Source organism: Aythya marila (genome assembly GCF_965140915.1).
Source record: "Aythya marila genome assembly, chromosome: 1".
Classification (NCBI taxonomy): Eukaryota; Metazoa; Chordata; class Aves; order Anseriformes; family Anatidae; genus Aythya; species Aythya marila.
Genome location: NC_139042.1, coordinates 5992009 through 6008557, shown reverse-complemented (window position 1 = coordinate 6008557; position 16549 = coordinate 5992009). Strand labels below are relative to the sequence as shown.

Sequence of the window (16549 nt, the reverse complement as noted above, 5' to 3'; positions counted from 1 at the left end):
ATTCCAACTGGTTTGCCCTAAGAACATGGAAGATGAAATCACATTCAAGGTGTGGATACTGTTAACATGGGGAAGAACTGGAAAACGGGCAAATGCAGATCTGGAGCAAGACCTGGGGAAGAAATTCTGCTTTACCCAGTCAGTCCCATCTGCTTTGAGGATATAAATCAAAATAGTAACTTGAATACACACCATAAGGGAACAAACTTTTCCCTTTTATGTTCACTTGGGCTTTATGCATCTGAATGCAGAGAAGTGATGTGTTTGATTTGTTCTTTTCTTTCTGGACTTTTCTATTTCTAGAGTCAGAATGCAGATAATCATTGTTTCTGACAACAAAATACCTCTTCTGAAAGGTACAGAGCTAGTAGAATGATAGTAATTGAAAAAGAAGTTAAGAGTTGGAGTCTTTAAGAATTACAGAAGAGTTTAAGCTCTAAAGCCTTTAATCTCTTAATAAAAACTTTTAGTCTGTTCTTTGTCAAATTCTGTCATCAGCTCCTTCTACTTCCTGTCTTTACTTCTCTCATCTGCATTTTGTTAAGTCAGACTCTGCCTGGGCTGCCTGCCTCTGTGGCAGGTTCTGTGTAGCTAGGAACCTGTTTCAGGAGGCTGCAAGGGTCAGAGAGGTCTTTTCTTTCTAAAAAGTACAGTGAAGTTTGGAAGCTAATGTTTTCTTCAACTGCTGCACACTGAGCATCTCTAAAGAGATTTTTTTTTTCTTTTATGAAGGGATGAAAGGGGTATGTTTAGCCTCAATGTCTAATGATAGCAGACTTTCTTTGTTTTAAAAGGTTTTCTGTGTAGTGGGCCTGAACTCCTAGTGGCAAAATAGATTTGTATATGTATTGTATCCATTTCTCCTGTGGCTTGTCCCCAAACTATTTCTATATACTCTGTTCTCTCATGTAAAAACACTGTGTTGAGGTCAAAAAAAAGTTGTTGGGAGATGAGCATCTAATCTACAGATACATACAGTATAGATATAGTTTATATTGAACAAGCGTTTGACTGTTTATCATGAAGACAGTACAAAGTCTAATTCCATCTACAGGATCTTCCTTCCTCTGAAAGGCACAAAGAAGACACCACAACAATTCAGCCTGACAGGGGAAAATGCAGTAATAGGTTTATTTTGTTCCTCATTTAGGCTGAAGAAATATGTCTCTGTTGTACTGTAAACCCTACCTTATTATCTCTCTTGAAAACAAAATGCAAATCTGTTGGGATAGTTTCTGACACTGTACTTCAAAGGACAGAGAGCCCCCACAAAAGGGGACGGGGCTGTGAGTGTCCCACACCCCCATCGGACTTCAAAGGAGGACAAGAGTCCTTTTTTACTCACCTGCAGTGTTCATGCCAAACTTAGGATGCATACACAGGCTTTCAGCAGGAACGAGAATGATAAAGATTCCCTGAGCATCCTAAACTGGTCATAGCTTCAGATCTTGGACAGCCAGTGAAATGCAGGAGTACCTCTCCCTACTCATACTCATCACAGGTAAGCAAGAAAAAGCATTTATGCTTCAGCAGCTTGGCAGTCCAAATAAGCAACCCTTAGCTGCAAGTGAGTTTGTACTTCCACAGGTGTTTTGAAGGCCACCTCTGTGATACAGCTTGAAAGGGGGTGGAATATTTCTTCTGCAAGTTTCTCTTCTTCAGCAGTTTGGAAAGAAAAGTAATTTACAGTGATGGTCTCATGTGTGTACTGCATTCTCTGAGCTCAGAGATGAGATCTGGCTGAATGTACGAGGGCGAGAGTGCTTTAATACACACTGATGCATTATCCAAAATGCCCACAGGTTCATTTACAGCCTTGAAGACTGGAGCCAGGGCAAGAGAAGTATACTTGGAAACTACAGCGGTCATAAAGCTCATGAGGGATGGATTTGGCCATCCTGCCCACTTGGTCTAGCCTGGCTTTCCAAAGCCCAAATGATAAAAAGCCCCCCCCCCCGTCATGGAGAGACCAGAAAGCAGCACTGACCTGGTCAGAACAGAAGCAGCTTGTTACTCCAGCTGCAGGAGAAGACAGAACACCACCGTGATCTCCTCTGATACTACAAACTGCCAAAATGAGGCTGCTCCAGTTGGTGTTCCTTTAGGTTCCACAACTCATTCTTCACTAAACCACATGAGTAGGACTATAGAAAATTATATGAGGGAGCAGTAACACAGAGTACAACATATAGGAAGGCTCTGGACAATCAGCTGGAGGAAGTTCTGTGTTTTTTCCCTCGAAAAAAACACAGAAATCCTCCACACAAATTCTCTCATGCTTTTGTTAATTAAATTGTGCTGGGCCAGAGGTCTGTTAGGTCATGCTGGCATGCATTTCTTAACTAGTGAGGCCTGCAGAAGCCTGTGAGGTGTTAATTATTTTACTTCCACACCAGGCAGACACTTCCCTGTAAGGTGAGAACCTGAGAAGCCAGCACCATGCAGCTTTCAGTGCTGTCACAACTTAATGACGCTCCAGTTCCCATTTGGCCTCTCCATCTTCCAAAACTGCCCGTGACATTGTCAGCTACGTGTGGCATCTGCACAACAAAGCCTGCCAAATCCTACAGCAGGATTTAGTGGGTTGCCCAGCTGACCCACTCTGACAGACAGCTCAGCCTGGGCCTCGTTAACTGCCCTCATTGCTGCTTCCCAGATGGGCAGCCTAGAAATGAATCTTCAAACTACCTCTCTGGTTGAGCAGAGACGTATCTGAGGGTTTGGGTCTCTCACAAGACTTTTGGGAAACAGCTCTGAGCTTTGCCAGCTAGGTTACCTGGGATGGAATTGGTTTTACTTCTCAAAAGCAGCTCTTCCACTGCCTTCCTGGGACTTGTCTGTCTTCTGTCTTCCTCTTGTGGCCCCCAGGTTCAGCTCATGCCCTTTCTTGTGAGTCTCTGGTTGGGTTTTCAGCTATTATGGAAAGAAAGAGCCCATTTCAGGTGAGATGAACACAGGAAATATCATTGAGCATTCTCATTGGCATTAACACTGTTCTTAGAAGAGTCAGCCCTAAGGTTGACTTTACTTGATAAAGAAGTCCTTACAGGCTTTTCCTCAGCCACTGAAGCCAAAATAAACTTTTATTTTCATTTTTATTTTCATTGGGGATCAAGTCCTAATTCTTAGTTATGTAAATGAATTTGGAAAAACATGGCAGGCTGCACAGCAGCATTTCTCACCAAGCTAATCTAGATCTGGTGAACGTGACCCGGAGCTCTCCCCCTACAGGATGGCTGGGCACAACTGGCTGAAGCCATCTCTGGGGCAGAATTTATGTTCCTGATAAAGACATCCCATTTAATCCAGGATGATCAACGTGTCCTCAGCCCAGCAAGGTGCTCTTCCCATCCCCTAGTTTGGGTTGAGAACTTCTTTCTCCTGGTTGGGAGTTGCCAAGCTGAGAGACAACGGTCACCTCCTAGGCACCAGTGGTAACTGATAGCATCAAAATTCAGCTTCCCTGCAAAGACAGGCTACTTTCCAACACATTTTGAAATGCCTGCAGTACCTGGGTCCTGCGTGTATTATTCTCTGCCTCTGCTTTCTTCTCCTTCCCCGGGGCAGAAGCTGTCAGGACTCTGTGAATGCCACACCACAGCGAGCTTCTCCATCTCCTGGGGGGAGCACAGAAAGGCAGCAGCCCACAGGATTGCCCTCCTCTTTGGGGAGGTGGGGGAAACATTTCACTTCCCCTCACCTCTGTCCTTTCTGTCAGTGCTGTTTAGCTCAACCGGCAGAAAGGAAAAGCCCTCCTGTGGTACAACTGATTGCAAAAAAATGCATTTCTCCCCCATAACAGCTTAACAGTTATCTGGGTACAGATCGCATGTATTTCATGAGTGCATGGACACGAACACAGTGTAAAAACAGTGACTTTTAGCTCTTGTGCGTTCTCATGGACCCATACACAAGTGAAAATGGCTATAAAGAATTTGTAAAGGACCGACATCCACCTTACTAAATGTTTTCACAATTAAAGGTGACAAAGATATACTTTGCTTGCTTAAATCTCACAAAAGGCACGGGAATTTTGCAAACATGTTTGAATGCTGACTTCCATCATGTAGAATCCTATAGAGTGTAGAATGTATGAAACATTTTAAAGTTTGCCTACACTCTTTGCTATGCTCCACAAATTCTGTCTAATGACTGATTATTTTGCATGACTGATGGCAATGTAAAAAGCAATCACTTCTCTACATTACTTCAAGTGAAGACATACGTCTTTCAACCCAACCAGCAGTAAGCACAGAGTGTGCTGAGTTACTCCTTCTCAATAACCTCATGAGCAGCAGAAAAATCCTAGTAATGCAGTGCTGCCTGTCATGAGTTGAGAGGCTGCTCACATCATCAGTCAAAGGTGACAGAAAACCCTCACCTGGGAAACAGGATGTCGGGTTTGGTGAGGATGTCAAGAACTCCAGGTTCTTCCTGGGAAATGACCCAACTCGTTATCCCTTTCTTCCTCTGCAACAGGGACAGAGAGAGGTGAGATGATTCCAAGGTGATGAACATGTTGCTAGCCACAGCTACCACCATTAACTTGCCATGTTCTCGTACCCTTTCCCCTAAGCCTTCAGGGATGGGACACGGAGCCACCTGGACATGGTTCTGGGCAACCTGCTCTAGGTGCTCCTGCTTGAGCAGGGAGCTTGGACCAGATGACCTCCAGAGGTCCCTTCCAACCTCAGCCACCTTGGTGTGATCCAACACAGCCATCTTTTGTGCCTTATATTTCATCAAGACAACTGATTATATAAGAAGAAATCTGAAGAGCACCTTTTATGTTGTACACAATGTCTAAGCCAAGTGGCCAGACAGCTCATGGCACACCAGGGGACATCAGTTTGACAGGGCCTTGAGTCTCAGCCTGAAATCCCACACGTAGCACTGCCAGAACAGTAAGACTTACGTTGCCAAGAACTTCCTTAATGTTTCCCGTTGTGTCCAGGCTGAGAAGAAATTTTTCATAAAACCTCATTTGGACTTCCATGTGCTTGACAGAAAGGATGCCCATGTCCCGGAAAACAAAATCAATATTCAGTTCACTCGCGATGCAGCGAGACAGATACATCACGGTCTCGTTTAGACAGTTCCTCACAGCATCCAGGGGTTTTGATGTCTCCAGGGCTATCATGGTGTAGTCCAATAGGAAAACTGGTGCAGAATCTGCTGTGCAACACAAGAGGAACATGATCATGTAGAGCTAGGATGCTAATTGCAATCAGCTCCCAGGCCCTCAGGCAATGCAGTGGGCTTCAGGTGCCATACTAAGGCCACTGACCCTGCCCACCCTCAGTTGCCATGCCCATCAAATGCTTCCAGTGAAGAAGAAAAACAGAAAAGCTGCTCAGATGTTCTGAAAATTAATCAGATTACCCTAAAATAGCATAGATTTATGAGCAAGTGTGGCAGGTTTTGGGGCTATCAGCCATTGCATTGGAGGACACCCCACATCTATTTCAGAGGGAAAGAAGATTTTACCTGATCTTCTTACCAGGAATAATTCTGTTGGCATAGGTCAGATTAAGAATCTTTCTGGCAGTGCTGGACAGCTGAAATACAGGCCTGCGAACGAGCAAACAGTCATTCCTTCCCACATGCAGCTCTTGCATAAGAACAGCAAATGTCCCCAGTCCAACTATCCTGACACGCTAAAAAGCAAAAGAGGGAAAAAAAAAAAAAAAAAAAAAAAAAAAAAAAAAAAAAAGACATAAGGATTTGAAGCAAAAGTAGTGTGAACATCATTCAGTTAGAGGGTTTCCAACCCTTGAGCAAGGGTTTCTGACATTTCTGGTAAATCCTGAATGGATTGGGCGATCAAGGTGGTCTTTCCACTCCAGCAGTGTGGAGCAGAGACTGACAGTACGGATCAGTTGAATCTGCTGGACTTTATTTTTCCTGTAAATATACAGAAAAAATTGATTTTGGGGCAAAATTGTGAGCTGCATTTTAAAGCAGAAAAACAACATCAAAGAAGTTAAAGGGAGTGCAATTAGATAACATTAATGGCATTCAGTGACTTTGGCAGGGGAGGGGAAATCAGGCTACAAAAATTATCAGAGTATGAGGGGAGAGAGCAGGCATAAAGATCACCTTGCCCACTGCCAGCTGCCGCTGAACGTCAAGAGATGCCTGATCCCAAATTTGCACGATCTCTGCAGAGAAAATGAAAGCCAAGATTTAAGCCCAGAAAACTCCTGGAGGCCCCAAAGGCAGGCCTGGTGTTAAAATAAAACAGCAAGTGCTTGGCACTCGGGGACACACACACACAGGTTTCTCATGTGCTATGGCCACTTTTGATCTCTTGTCAGAGAGCCCCTAGGCTTCCACCCACAAAGCTCTGATTCCTTTAACCAAACAGGAGCCCAGGTCAGCCAGAACCTGTGCCCAGCATCTTCGAAGCCTGCTAGAGACCAGGCCCAGAGCTCAGGGCAGAAGGCAGACACCAGGGCTGCCCTAGTGTCCACATGGTGGTGAGATCTGCCACCAGACCTGCACACCACTCAGCCCCGAGGCTGACCACAGTTGTTGTACTTGAACATTGCTATAAAAACTCTTAGGGAACAGCTCCAGATGCTCCTACCTTTGGTTGTGAGACACGAGAGCGTTGGAAACAAGGCTCTTTCAGATGCCTTCCAGTCAGATGCCTTCTTCTCCCCTTTCCAGGACCAGGAAAACAAAGCCATGGCTGCCATACCCTTAGTTCAGGTTAACACCTGGACCTGAAAACTCAAAGATATTTCTCTTGTGCTGTTACACCCTAGAGAGAACAGCCATTTGATGCTACCCCACTGCCTCCCTCCTCCTTCAGGCCACAAAGCAGACCAAGACAAAAGCTCTCACAAGAGCAGCAGGGTTGGGCAGCACAAACCCTGAGGTCACAACCACCCCCGCTGTCACCTGTCATAAGAGGGCTGCCACCTCCCCTGCCAGCTCTGGCTGGCTTTGACTTGAACTGGCCATTTTTGGGAGCTGCTCTATCCCCAAAGCCCCCTCCAAGGAGCACTTTGGGCCATGGGGAGCATTATTTGGTGAGGCCCTGGCCCAGGCTGCCCAGAGAAGCTGTGGATGCCCCATCCCTGGAGGTGTTCAAGGCCAGGCTGGATGGGGCTTTGGGCAACCTGGTCTGGTGGGAGGTGTCCCTGCCCATGGCAGGGGGTTGGAATTAGATGATCTTTAAGGTCCCTTCCAACCCAAAGCATTCTGTGAATCAGTAATTCCCTTCCTCAGAGCCTGGAGAAAGAACACAGACTGCTCAATGAGCAGAGGCTTCCTCTCACCCACAGACACATTTACTTCATTCACCATTGGTATCTCCAAGGACTGGTATGCGAGTCCATCACGAACATCCACTACCCGAGGGTCTCATAGTAAGGTAGAAACCTGTAACAGGGTATTGGAAAATTGAATTCCACACCTCTGCACTATGATATTTCCATACAATAAAGCATTTGTGGAACTTGTGTAGGCTGTGAGACTCAGCTGCAAGCCTGGAACAAGACTGTGAGCTCCAGCTCAGCAGTACAAATGTTTCCCTCAGAGAGCTCTACAGTGGCTTCTCCTCGAGGAAGTGGGACAAGCCAGCAGCAGAGAATGTGATGATGCACACAAAGGCAGTACCCGGAACCCACTGTAAGGAATTATGACCATCTCCAGTCACCCACCAATTGTACTTGGTCATTTCAAAAGCCCTATGTCTTCTTTTGTAGTAAACACCAGTGTCCCCTCTCTCACACCTTGACAGTTGTGTGGAGGAAGAAATATGTTCTACATTTTCCTCTCAGTGCTTCCATTAAAAAACGCACAGGCAAGTAGTTTTCACAGATTTTAATTTTAAATAATTTTCAAGAGTAATATAAAAGTTACAAGTTTGTCTATTCAGACTAATCGTTTTTTTTTCCTCCCCTCAGAATTCTTCAGTGAAGTTAACTGCTGTATATTTCCGATAGCACTGGTTAGAGAGTACTTCAAATGACATGATTTATAAGCTTATGTTTTCCAGAAGAGGGGGTTCTGTGTCAGGCGTCTCTGGAAGTTCTCATACCTAGAAAAAAAAAATCAAAGCGTTTTAAAATGCCTTCAAAAAATAACACAAATAATGTAACTGATTTGCCTTACAATTCTAACAGAAATTTTGAGAGAAAGTAGTCCCCGTTATTTTTCCTCTTGCCAAATAATTCCAGCTTCCACATTCATTATACACAGTAACTGTAGAGCAAAATCTAATGAAGAAAAATAACTAACGCATGGTTATGTCATGCACATATCCTTTCCAAATTTCACTTTTCTTACCAGGAAAAACATGCAAATGACAACTGATGTTCGAATCCACAATTAACTTAGAGCACTGAAAAACATGGAAAGCACACAATTTTTGTGACTTCCTCAAAAAAAAAAAACAACAAACAAACCCAAAAAAAAAAAACCACAACAAAAAACCAGCAACCTGCAGTATTTGAGCTGCAAAAGCTAGAAACCCCTTTCAATCTTCACAAATGCAAGCCGAAAGATATCCCAAGCTACAACCAATGAAATAAAGACAACAAAAACTTCTACATCTGAAAATTCTTAACCCAATTCAAATGAGAGAAGAAACTCTGGAATGTTTTAAACCCACTCAAATTAAAAAACAAAGAAAAAGGCTTATCAATATATATTTCTAAGCTAAATGAATTGATTTCCATTGCAGCCAGTCCACTGCAGACCTAAGATGCTCTCCATTTTAGAAGCTATAATTAAATGCGTTATGACAACAAACATATGAACAGAACCAATTCCCCACTTGATTGTAATCAAGTTAGCAGATAAATGTGTTTGCTTTATCAGAGTTATGCCTCACTTCACTGTTTGGAACAAACAAAACTAAATTCAGCGTTACCCAGGGCACGACCAGCCATAACCCTCTTTCTTTAGCCTCTCTTCCCTGTGGTTTCTCCCACTTTACACCCACGTATGTTCACGGAGTGCCAAGTTACCTTCTATTTAGGAGAGATCTGCATCAAATTACACTCCCAAAGGAAACGTAATGCTTACAGTAACTGCTCACAGACTCGTACTGACCTGCACTAATGATCAAACTGTCCAGAAAGCCCAAAATACTGTTTAGAAAAAGGGCTTCGGTTAATACTGTTGAGGCTAAAGAGGGCTAACGGATAAAATATTAGAAAGAATTTTTCAAACATCCTACAGGGCTGTCTGCAGTTCGCAGTTTACCTCCAGACCACGTGGGCTATTCCTGCTAAAAACCCTCTCTTAAACCAGTCCCTGGGAAACAACTCAGAAACTTTTTCATCCTGGTGGCAGAAGCAGGTCAACTAGGAATATGATTTCTCCATCCCTTCCATATTCTTAAGCAATATAACTATGCTGGAGCTACGTCCAAGATAACAAGCATAAAAAAAGCCCTAAAGAACAAACTGACAGGCATCAGCGTTCTGTCTCTCCATGACTCAAGAAGCACTTGCAGAATCAGCAACATCCTGTGACCCCACATACATCAAGGGTGATATTTCTAGAAACAACTAAGCTCACAGGGGAAAAAAAAAAATTAGAAAGATATATGAAGACACTGACAAATAAATATAAACAGTGGACAGAATGCCTGTGTACTTTAGGTAACCAACAGTGAATCAGTAACAGACTTTTCTGCATCATCTCCCTGGATGGCATGGCAGTAATACCTAGGAATCAGCTCTTTTGGTGCCTAGAAAAAAAAAAAAACAAAAAACAAAAACACTGGACACTACAGATCATTTCCATACCATTTCAGAACTACATTTGCAGGAATGAAAGCTTCAGAAGGATTTGGCGTCATCTGTGCCTGAGTAACGGCAAAGGAGGAAGCAAAATTATAGAAGTTATCCAACATCTTCTGAGTGAACTGAAACAGAAAAGAGACATCCTAAGTAAGTTTTTTTGTTCAGTTTGTATTTTTGTGCAAAATTTTAGCAGATATGCAACTCCACATGAAGCAGAACTAGCACTGCTATCTAAAATGCAGCAGGAAGGTCCATACATGAAGGCCAGGAAGTCAGTTTTAAAAAGATCACAACATCCTAACTCTCAGTTTTGCCCTCAGATCCACCTAGTGTTCAGAAATCATTTTGAAAGTCTTCACTAGAGTCCTCCCTGGCCAATTTCATCCAGCTGGATAAGGAGCTCCAGGACGAACATTTTCTTTTTGTGACAAATAGGTGATGCAGTACTGGCCCCCTCCTTCAAATTAAACCATCAGAACTGCAAACCACATTAAAGCTGGAAAGTCCAGCTCATGGCAAGCCACTGGTTGCTGCAGGCTATTCAAGTGGTTTAACAATCAGCCTCATTACGTTACAACTCACTGCCAGACTCAGCAACAGGGAAACTTCCTTCAGCTTCCACCAGGAAGGCTTCTATGATTCTATGATGTTTTTTTACAATAGTACATGTATACTATAATCTGCTGGCCCAGTTCCACTGAACATACAAAACCTGATTCTCTGCAGCAGAGGAGTACTAGATGTTTTCTAGCACAAGAAAAAGTCACCTCAAAAATTCCAGATGATCTGACAACAATTAGGTGGGTTGCAGTCCCATAACCACCCACGGCAGCTTTATATTTTTAAATAATTATTTCTTCAGAAGATCAATTTTGAAGGCTTTGCTACCACAGACGATTTTGAAAGCAGGATGTCCACCATACCTCTGTGAACGAGTCTACTGATGACACAGCAGCACTTGCAACAGGAGTCTGCTGCGCCAGGTTTTCCAGCAGTTCCACCGAGATTCCAATCTGGGCCACAGTTGGCGTCTGTGGGAGGTTCATGGCACCAAAGGGGTGTTGGCTTCCCTTCCCTGAAAGGGCCACAAACAGCACGGGTTACACTTGACATGCATTTGAAGACAGTGTTACTTAAATCACCACGTTTCTTCTGTACGAGGTCTCTGGTGGGAGGTGTGGGATCCATCTCCCTGTCACAGGGATACAGAAAGCACAGCCCGAACACTTGCACAAGCACGTATATGCACAACAGAGGAAAAGGTGTGACAGGTACATTTGTAAAAAACCAGCAGATCTTAAGGAAGCCTCTAAAAAAATAAATATTTTTAAAGCTACTTGTGAAGGCAATTGCTTAAACAGAAATTATGATCTGTGAGTAAAAGACAATAGCACCTTTCTTTATAGGAACCAGTCCTTTAATGCACATCACAATGATTACAGAAAAATAGGAACACAAAGCAGTGCTGAAGAGTTGTTTGATTCACTCCTTCAAACCAGGTGCTTGTGAACCTGCCCGTGCACTGAAAAACCTTCAGCATCACTGACTTGGAGCTATCCCTGTGGAGAGCTGGGCAGCCCCATGCCTCATCAGACCACCAACGGCAGCAAAGTTCAAAGAAATAACCACGGAACACCTCTGACTTTGCAAAAGATGCATAAAAAAAACATGAACCAGGTAGAAGAACACCCCCAAATTGCATTCCACTCACACAAGCACCATCCAAGCTCCTACTATCACTCCTGACCCTTCTCACCTTGTTGTTAATCAGCACTTTCAGCCCCAGCTCCACCTAGGGGCTCTGCAAACAATGACAGGCAGCTAGAGACAAGAGGCTCTGATCACCCATCCCTCTTCAGCAGCATCCATACATGAAAATAAAGGGAAAAGGTCTAGGGGCTCACAATGCTATTAGGTGGAGTATTGATTTTTTATTCATCTATTTTCACTCAGTTAGAGTAACCCCAGTGGGAAAAGTATCCTTTTAACACCTAAGTGGTGTTTCAGCAGCCCTCTCTGCTCTCCTACCAGCAGTAGGAAGCTAACCAAGAGCTGTCCACAGATCTCAGACTTGCCCGTTACTCTGTGGAAGCACAAGGCACTGCCAGGAAGAAGCTGGCGCCCAACCTGTGCAGAAAGCACAGCCAGAGCCCAGCACCTCTTTCAGCTGAGCCAGGTGTGTGTCACTCCTCACCCTGACCCCAGGACTGGGATCCAACGCGATATTCACAAGCAAAGCACTCCCTCTTCTCTTCAAATGTGACTTTAACACAAGGCTGGTAAGAACAGAGATTGTCTTCTTAAGTGCTATTAATTTGCTCCTCTGGGAAATGCCACTGCTGTATGAGCTCAACCCCTGCTGTGGGCAGCTGCTTGCTTGTAAAACGTATAGAAGTTTCAAGAATATAATAGAAAAGCTATCAAATAAACAAACATCATGCTCAAGTTCATTATTAAAGAATCCCCACAGCAATAAAGCTGGTAGAAATTTAACATCTTGTAAGTTTCTCAGCTGAAGATGTTACAATAAAAAGATAAGATGCTCAAGTAACAAGCAGCTCACTCAGAATGTATCACTACTTTAGAAAGACACCCCTGATCTAAATAATACAATATATCCATATATTTTGTCCATTTTGGAGAGAAAAGCATCCTCTGCCACCCTTACACTTACACTCCACATTTCGAATGCCTGGCCCTTGCAGTTAGCCTTCCAAACCTTACAGATGCAGAGAACACCGTGTTAATGGGAACTGAAATACTAACCCAGTTTTCACACTCACATTCTCTATTCCCCAACAAACTACATCACAGCAGAGAAATTGCAACCTGTTAAATTATTTTTTTGATCCTTTATTTCCCTTTATCTGAGCTTGAGTCAAGATGCTGAGCCCCTGATACCTTTCAGCACAAGGATGTCAAAAACCTCACCCATCTGCATGCCTCAGACGTAGACACTGTGTGAAATGTCACGTCTGTGAGCAGAAAACAGAACTGCATACATCACTACATGATGCACAGTACATAAGGTCTGTAATAGGAAAGGTTTCCTGGAACATTTATCCCTCTTGTTAATATAATTCCCGTATAAGGGGAAGCATTTTATCCACAGCAGAGGCTGGAGATGCTCTTGCTCTTTATACCTCAACACTTCCAGAAGTTCAAGGTGACAAAGAACCAGCGAGCAGCAGTGGTATTCCCAAACAGGTTTCCAGAGCAACCTGAACACAACTTTTGAGTCAAAACCCAGCAGAACCTACAATGGCTCTGAAGGCATGCTGTGCAAGGGCAGCAGGATCCCAAGAAAAAAGCTTGCTCTCTCTAGTCACAGCTTGAGAACTGTGCACAATTCCTTGTGTCAAGTGATAAAGCTCACAGCAATTTCACTAGGAATGCCAGAGACATTAGAGAGTGAAAAAGTACTACTGCTGCAGCTCAAACTGAAGCTCTCCAGGCTGAACAGACGCAGATGCCTGGTGAGGAAACAACAACATTGGTGATCAAACAACGCTGGACCCAGTACTGGCCATTTGGGGACACAATCAGAGACACAAATTTGTTCCACCCGCACTCAACAATGGATTAAGTTGGAGCCCAAATAACCAAGCTACAAACATAATCCCTTCACACGCCTTATGGAGAGGATAAAACTCCAGTTCACCTTTATTCAGCCTCTCTGTGGAACAGCTCCACTACCTACCAGTAAAAAAAAGGCACTCTAAATCAGGAGACGTGCAGGCACGCTGCCTGCGTGCTGAAGGGCATGCCGTTGACATTTGGCCTCCTCCCCCATTTCACAGACACACGCTGGCTATCGCCACCAGGCTCAGAAAGTCTGCCTGAGACAGCCAAATGCAGATTTCAGCAGGCAGCAATGCCTCTCTGACTCCTCTCTCTCTAATCACTCGCTCTGGTTTCCCCTTTCCAGTCCATTGCACAACCCTTCATTATCACGGAAATTACGGCTGTGCAGCTCAGGCTGCCTCTGTGGTCCGAGATGAGCCGCAGGCAACACCAGGACAGGTGGGCACAGCAAGCACAGCCACCATCACCCCATGCCATGGAGATCATCCTCACGCCTGGTCCTGTGCTGACTGATACAACTGAGATGCTGAGACAGAGAAAAAACAGTTCAAAGAACAAGCAAGGTCACAAGGAGACAGGTCTCCCGTTCCCACCACCACCCAAAAGAAAGCAAGATACTTCTTTCTTGGAAATTAGGGCAAAAAGGCACTGGTCTGCAAGAGCATCTGGAAACATCTATATGTTAAGGCTGTGAACTACAATGGAACTGACAAAAGATGGGTAGGCCTTTGCCACAAAAAAGCTTTAAGCTGATTGACTGCCATCCAGCTTTCCTTTAGGGAGAGGAAGCTATGCTATGGGAGTGCCTCATTACTTCTACAATATGCATGACAATAATCCCACTATTATTTAGGAAAAAAATAATATAAATACAATTCAAGTAGCACCAGCCTTCTCTGACTCTTAAGAGTCAGACTTCTCTGTCTCAGCTATATTTCAGAACCACTAAAACATCTGGGAGCCTAATTGCCACTGCCGATACCCTCTGTTGGGCAATTACGCGGTACACAGCACCTGAAGCAACCAGCTTTCTGAAGTCACCATGTCACACCTGGCTCTTTACAGCTCCTTTCCCTGTGCTACAAAGAATACAGCTGCTAAACAGTAGTAGCAAAAAGAAAGTATTCCAATAATATCTAGCCCAATGCCTAAACACCATGCTAAGGAAAGTCCGGGCTCATTTTTATTCAGGTTGTGCAGAAGCAGTGGAAGACATGGCAATTGCATCCAAGATAAAACAAGTGAGAAATCTCACTAGGAACATAAACGTATAGCCAGACTTCCACAAAACTCATCCGATGCTTCTAGTACCACATCTGCTAGACACTACCTGGAAACAGATCTGCCTTTTCAAGCAACATTTTGATAAAAAACAGCCTAACATTTACCCCCTCATGCACGCAGTAACACTCCCATTTCACTGACTGCTGTTTTTCTCTACTTACCAGACTTCAGGCCAGAAATTTTGAAGATTGCACTTGGCTTCTCGTTAGTGACAAAGCCCAGCAGTTGCCACACTGCCATCCCACTCTGGTCCGGGTAACAAAAATAGACAGATCCACCCATGCCTTCCGGAAAAGGAATAGTTCCCAGCATGAACACTACTACATGGTTGATGTTTTCATAGTCTGGTAAATCAAATACAAATTTGTCTTCGGCCACTTGTTGAGGAGCTGCTTGTACCTATAAGGAACAAAACTGTTGTTAGCATTGCTGTGTTTCCCATCTTTGAGTGTAACTATGAATTTCCCTTTACAGAAATATGCCTAGGGTGGAATACAACAAAAAAAATGAGAAACATACTAACCTAAATAGCCAGATAAAAGTCAAACACATCAGTAGAACTGAAAAAAAAAAATACTAAAAAGGGACAAGTCTTGTTCCACCTACACTGAACACAATCCTACCCAGGCCTACAGGATCCGAATACCTTCGCTCCCCATGCGCGTAGGCGGAAAATAGGGTGCAGGAGAGGCTGCCAAGGCTATGAGCAGTGGCTGCTGAGCACCAGGCTGGCACAACCCCAGCAGCACGGAAACCTGTTCACACAGGAATCACAGAACCATAGGATTATTAAGGTTGGAAAAGCCCTCCCAGATCATCTGGTCCGACCAGCCCCCTACCACCAATGTCACCCACTAAACCATGTCCCCAAGCACCACATCCAAGCTTTCCTTGAACACCCCCAGGGATGGTGACTCCACCACCTCCCTGGGCAACCCGTCCCAGTGTTTGACTGCTCATTCTGAGCAGAAATGTCTCCTCATTTCCAACCTGAACCTCCCCTGGCACAACTTGAGGCCATTCCCTCTATCCCCATCCCTAATTACCTGCGAGAAGCGCCACCCCCCCAGCTCCCCACACTTCCTTTCAGACACAATAAACCTTCAGCACCCTGCTGGCTCAATGCCAGAGCACAACACCCACCCCCATCATCCCCACCCCAGGAGCCCCAAGCTTTGGGACCAGCGCTCTCCCTGGCCTTAAAACACTTCTTTCACGCCCCCAACTCGGCTCTGAGGAACCCGGGGCCCGGCTGCAGCTCCTCACCAGCCTGCCCGCCACCAGGCAGCCGAACATGGCGGCGGCGGCCCCCGGCCCCCCTCAGGCTCTCGGCAGCTCCCCAGCCTCCATCGGCGGCTGCCCCCGGAAATCTCCGCGCCCCCTCAGCAGCCCCCGATCGCTTCCGGAGCGCGGTGGTGGCGGAGGTGGTGTGTGGGGGGCGGAGCGAGGACTACAAGTCCCAGGGTGCCCCGCGCGCGCAGGGCGCTAAGGCGCGAGGCAGGGCGGCGCGGGGCATGATGGGAGGTGTAGTTCGCACTGCTGCACCAAGGGGATTTTTGGGGTTGGAAAAGGGGATTATTTTTACACATCGCCTTGATGTTACCTGCCCCAGTGCTCAAAAACCAGTTACACGATTACCTACGCTCAAGAAAGTCACACAAATTCAAAGAAAAATGCATCTTGAAGACACCCAAAATCACAACTTCTTGCCCACAAACACTACCATGTTCTCTGGAACTTCTGAGGGTGCCACCCCAAATCACACAGCACTCACCCTGTGCCTCTGCTCCTTCACATAACTTCTGCAGGCCAGCAATGAGGGGCTTGGGTTAGTGAAGAACCCTGTTTTTGCTTCTGGGTGAAAATGTGAAGAGCTGAGGGACCTTTGCAGGTTGTTTCTGTATCTGGAGATTGAA

At 45.0% G+C, this 16549-nt stretch overlaps 1 protein-coding gene across 4 annotated transcripts; it reads right to left on the bottom strand.

The window, feature by feature from the left end:
• Nucleotides 1-7818: 7818 nt before the first annotated feature.
• On the bottom strand, nucleotides 7819-16051 carry HIKESHI (heat shock protein nuclear import factor hikeshi). Of its 4 annotated transcripts, XM_082753811.1 has the most exons (6): nucleotides 15900-16021; nucleotides 15280-15388; nucleotides 14795-14977; nucleotides 10688-10839; nucleotides 9768-9886; nucleotides 7819-8050 (listed from the first exon to the last, which is right to left on the bottom strand). In XM_082753811.1, exons 1-6 carry the CDS (start codon nucleotides 15927-15929, stop codon nucleotides 7996-7998), a joined length of 648 nt encoding a protein of 215 aa, XP_082609937.1. In that variant the 5' UTR covers nucleotides 15930-16021; the 3' UTR covers nucleotides 7819-7995. The 4 variants fall into 4 exon arrangements, with proteins under 4 accessions (XP_082609937.1, XP_082609934.1, XP_082609935.1 ...); XM_082753808.1 differs by lacking the exon at nucleotides 15280-15388 and having other exon boundaries at nucleotides 14795-15032; nucleotides 15900-16051; XM_082753809.1 differs by lacking the exon at nucleotides 15900-16021 and having other exon boundaries at nucleotides 14795-15032.
• Nucleotides 16052-16549: the final 498 nt, after the last annotated feature.

What these genes read in the sequence shown, in the direction of transcription:
- HIKESHI (XM_082753811.1), bottom strand. Translation starts at nt 15,929, where the DNA reads ATGTTCGGCTGCCTGGTGGCGGGCAGGCTG. An exon ending in TACGCGCATGGGGAGCGAAG is followed by an intron (nt 14,978 to 15,279) that starts GTATTCGGATCC and finishes TTGATTTACCAG; the next exon opens with ACTATGAAAACATCAACCAT. An exon ending in GCAAATGTAGTTCTGAAATG is followed by an intron (nt 8,051 to 9,767) that starts GTATGGAAATGA and finishes TTTTTTTTCTAG; the next exon opens with GTATGAGAACTTCCAGAGAC.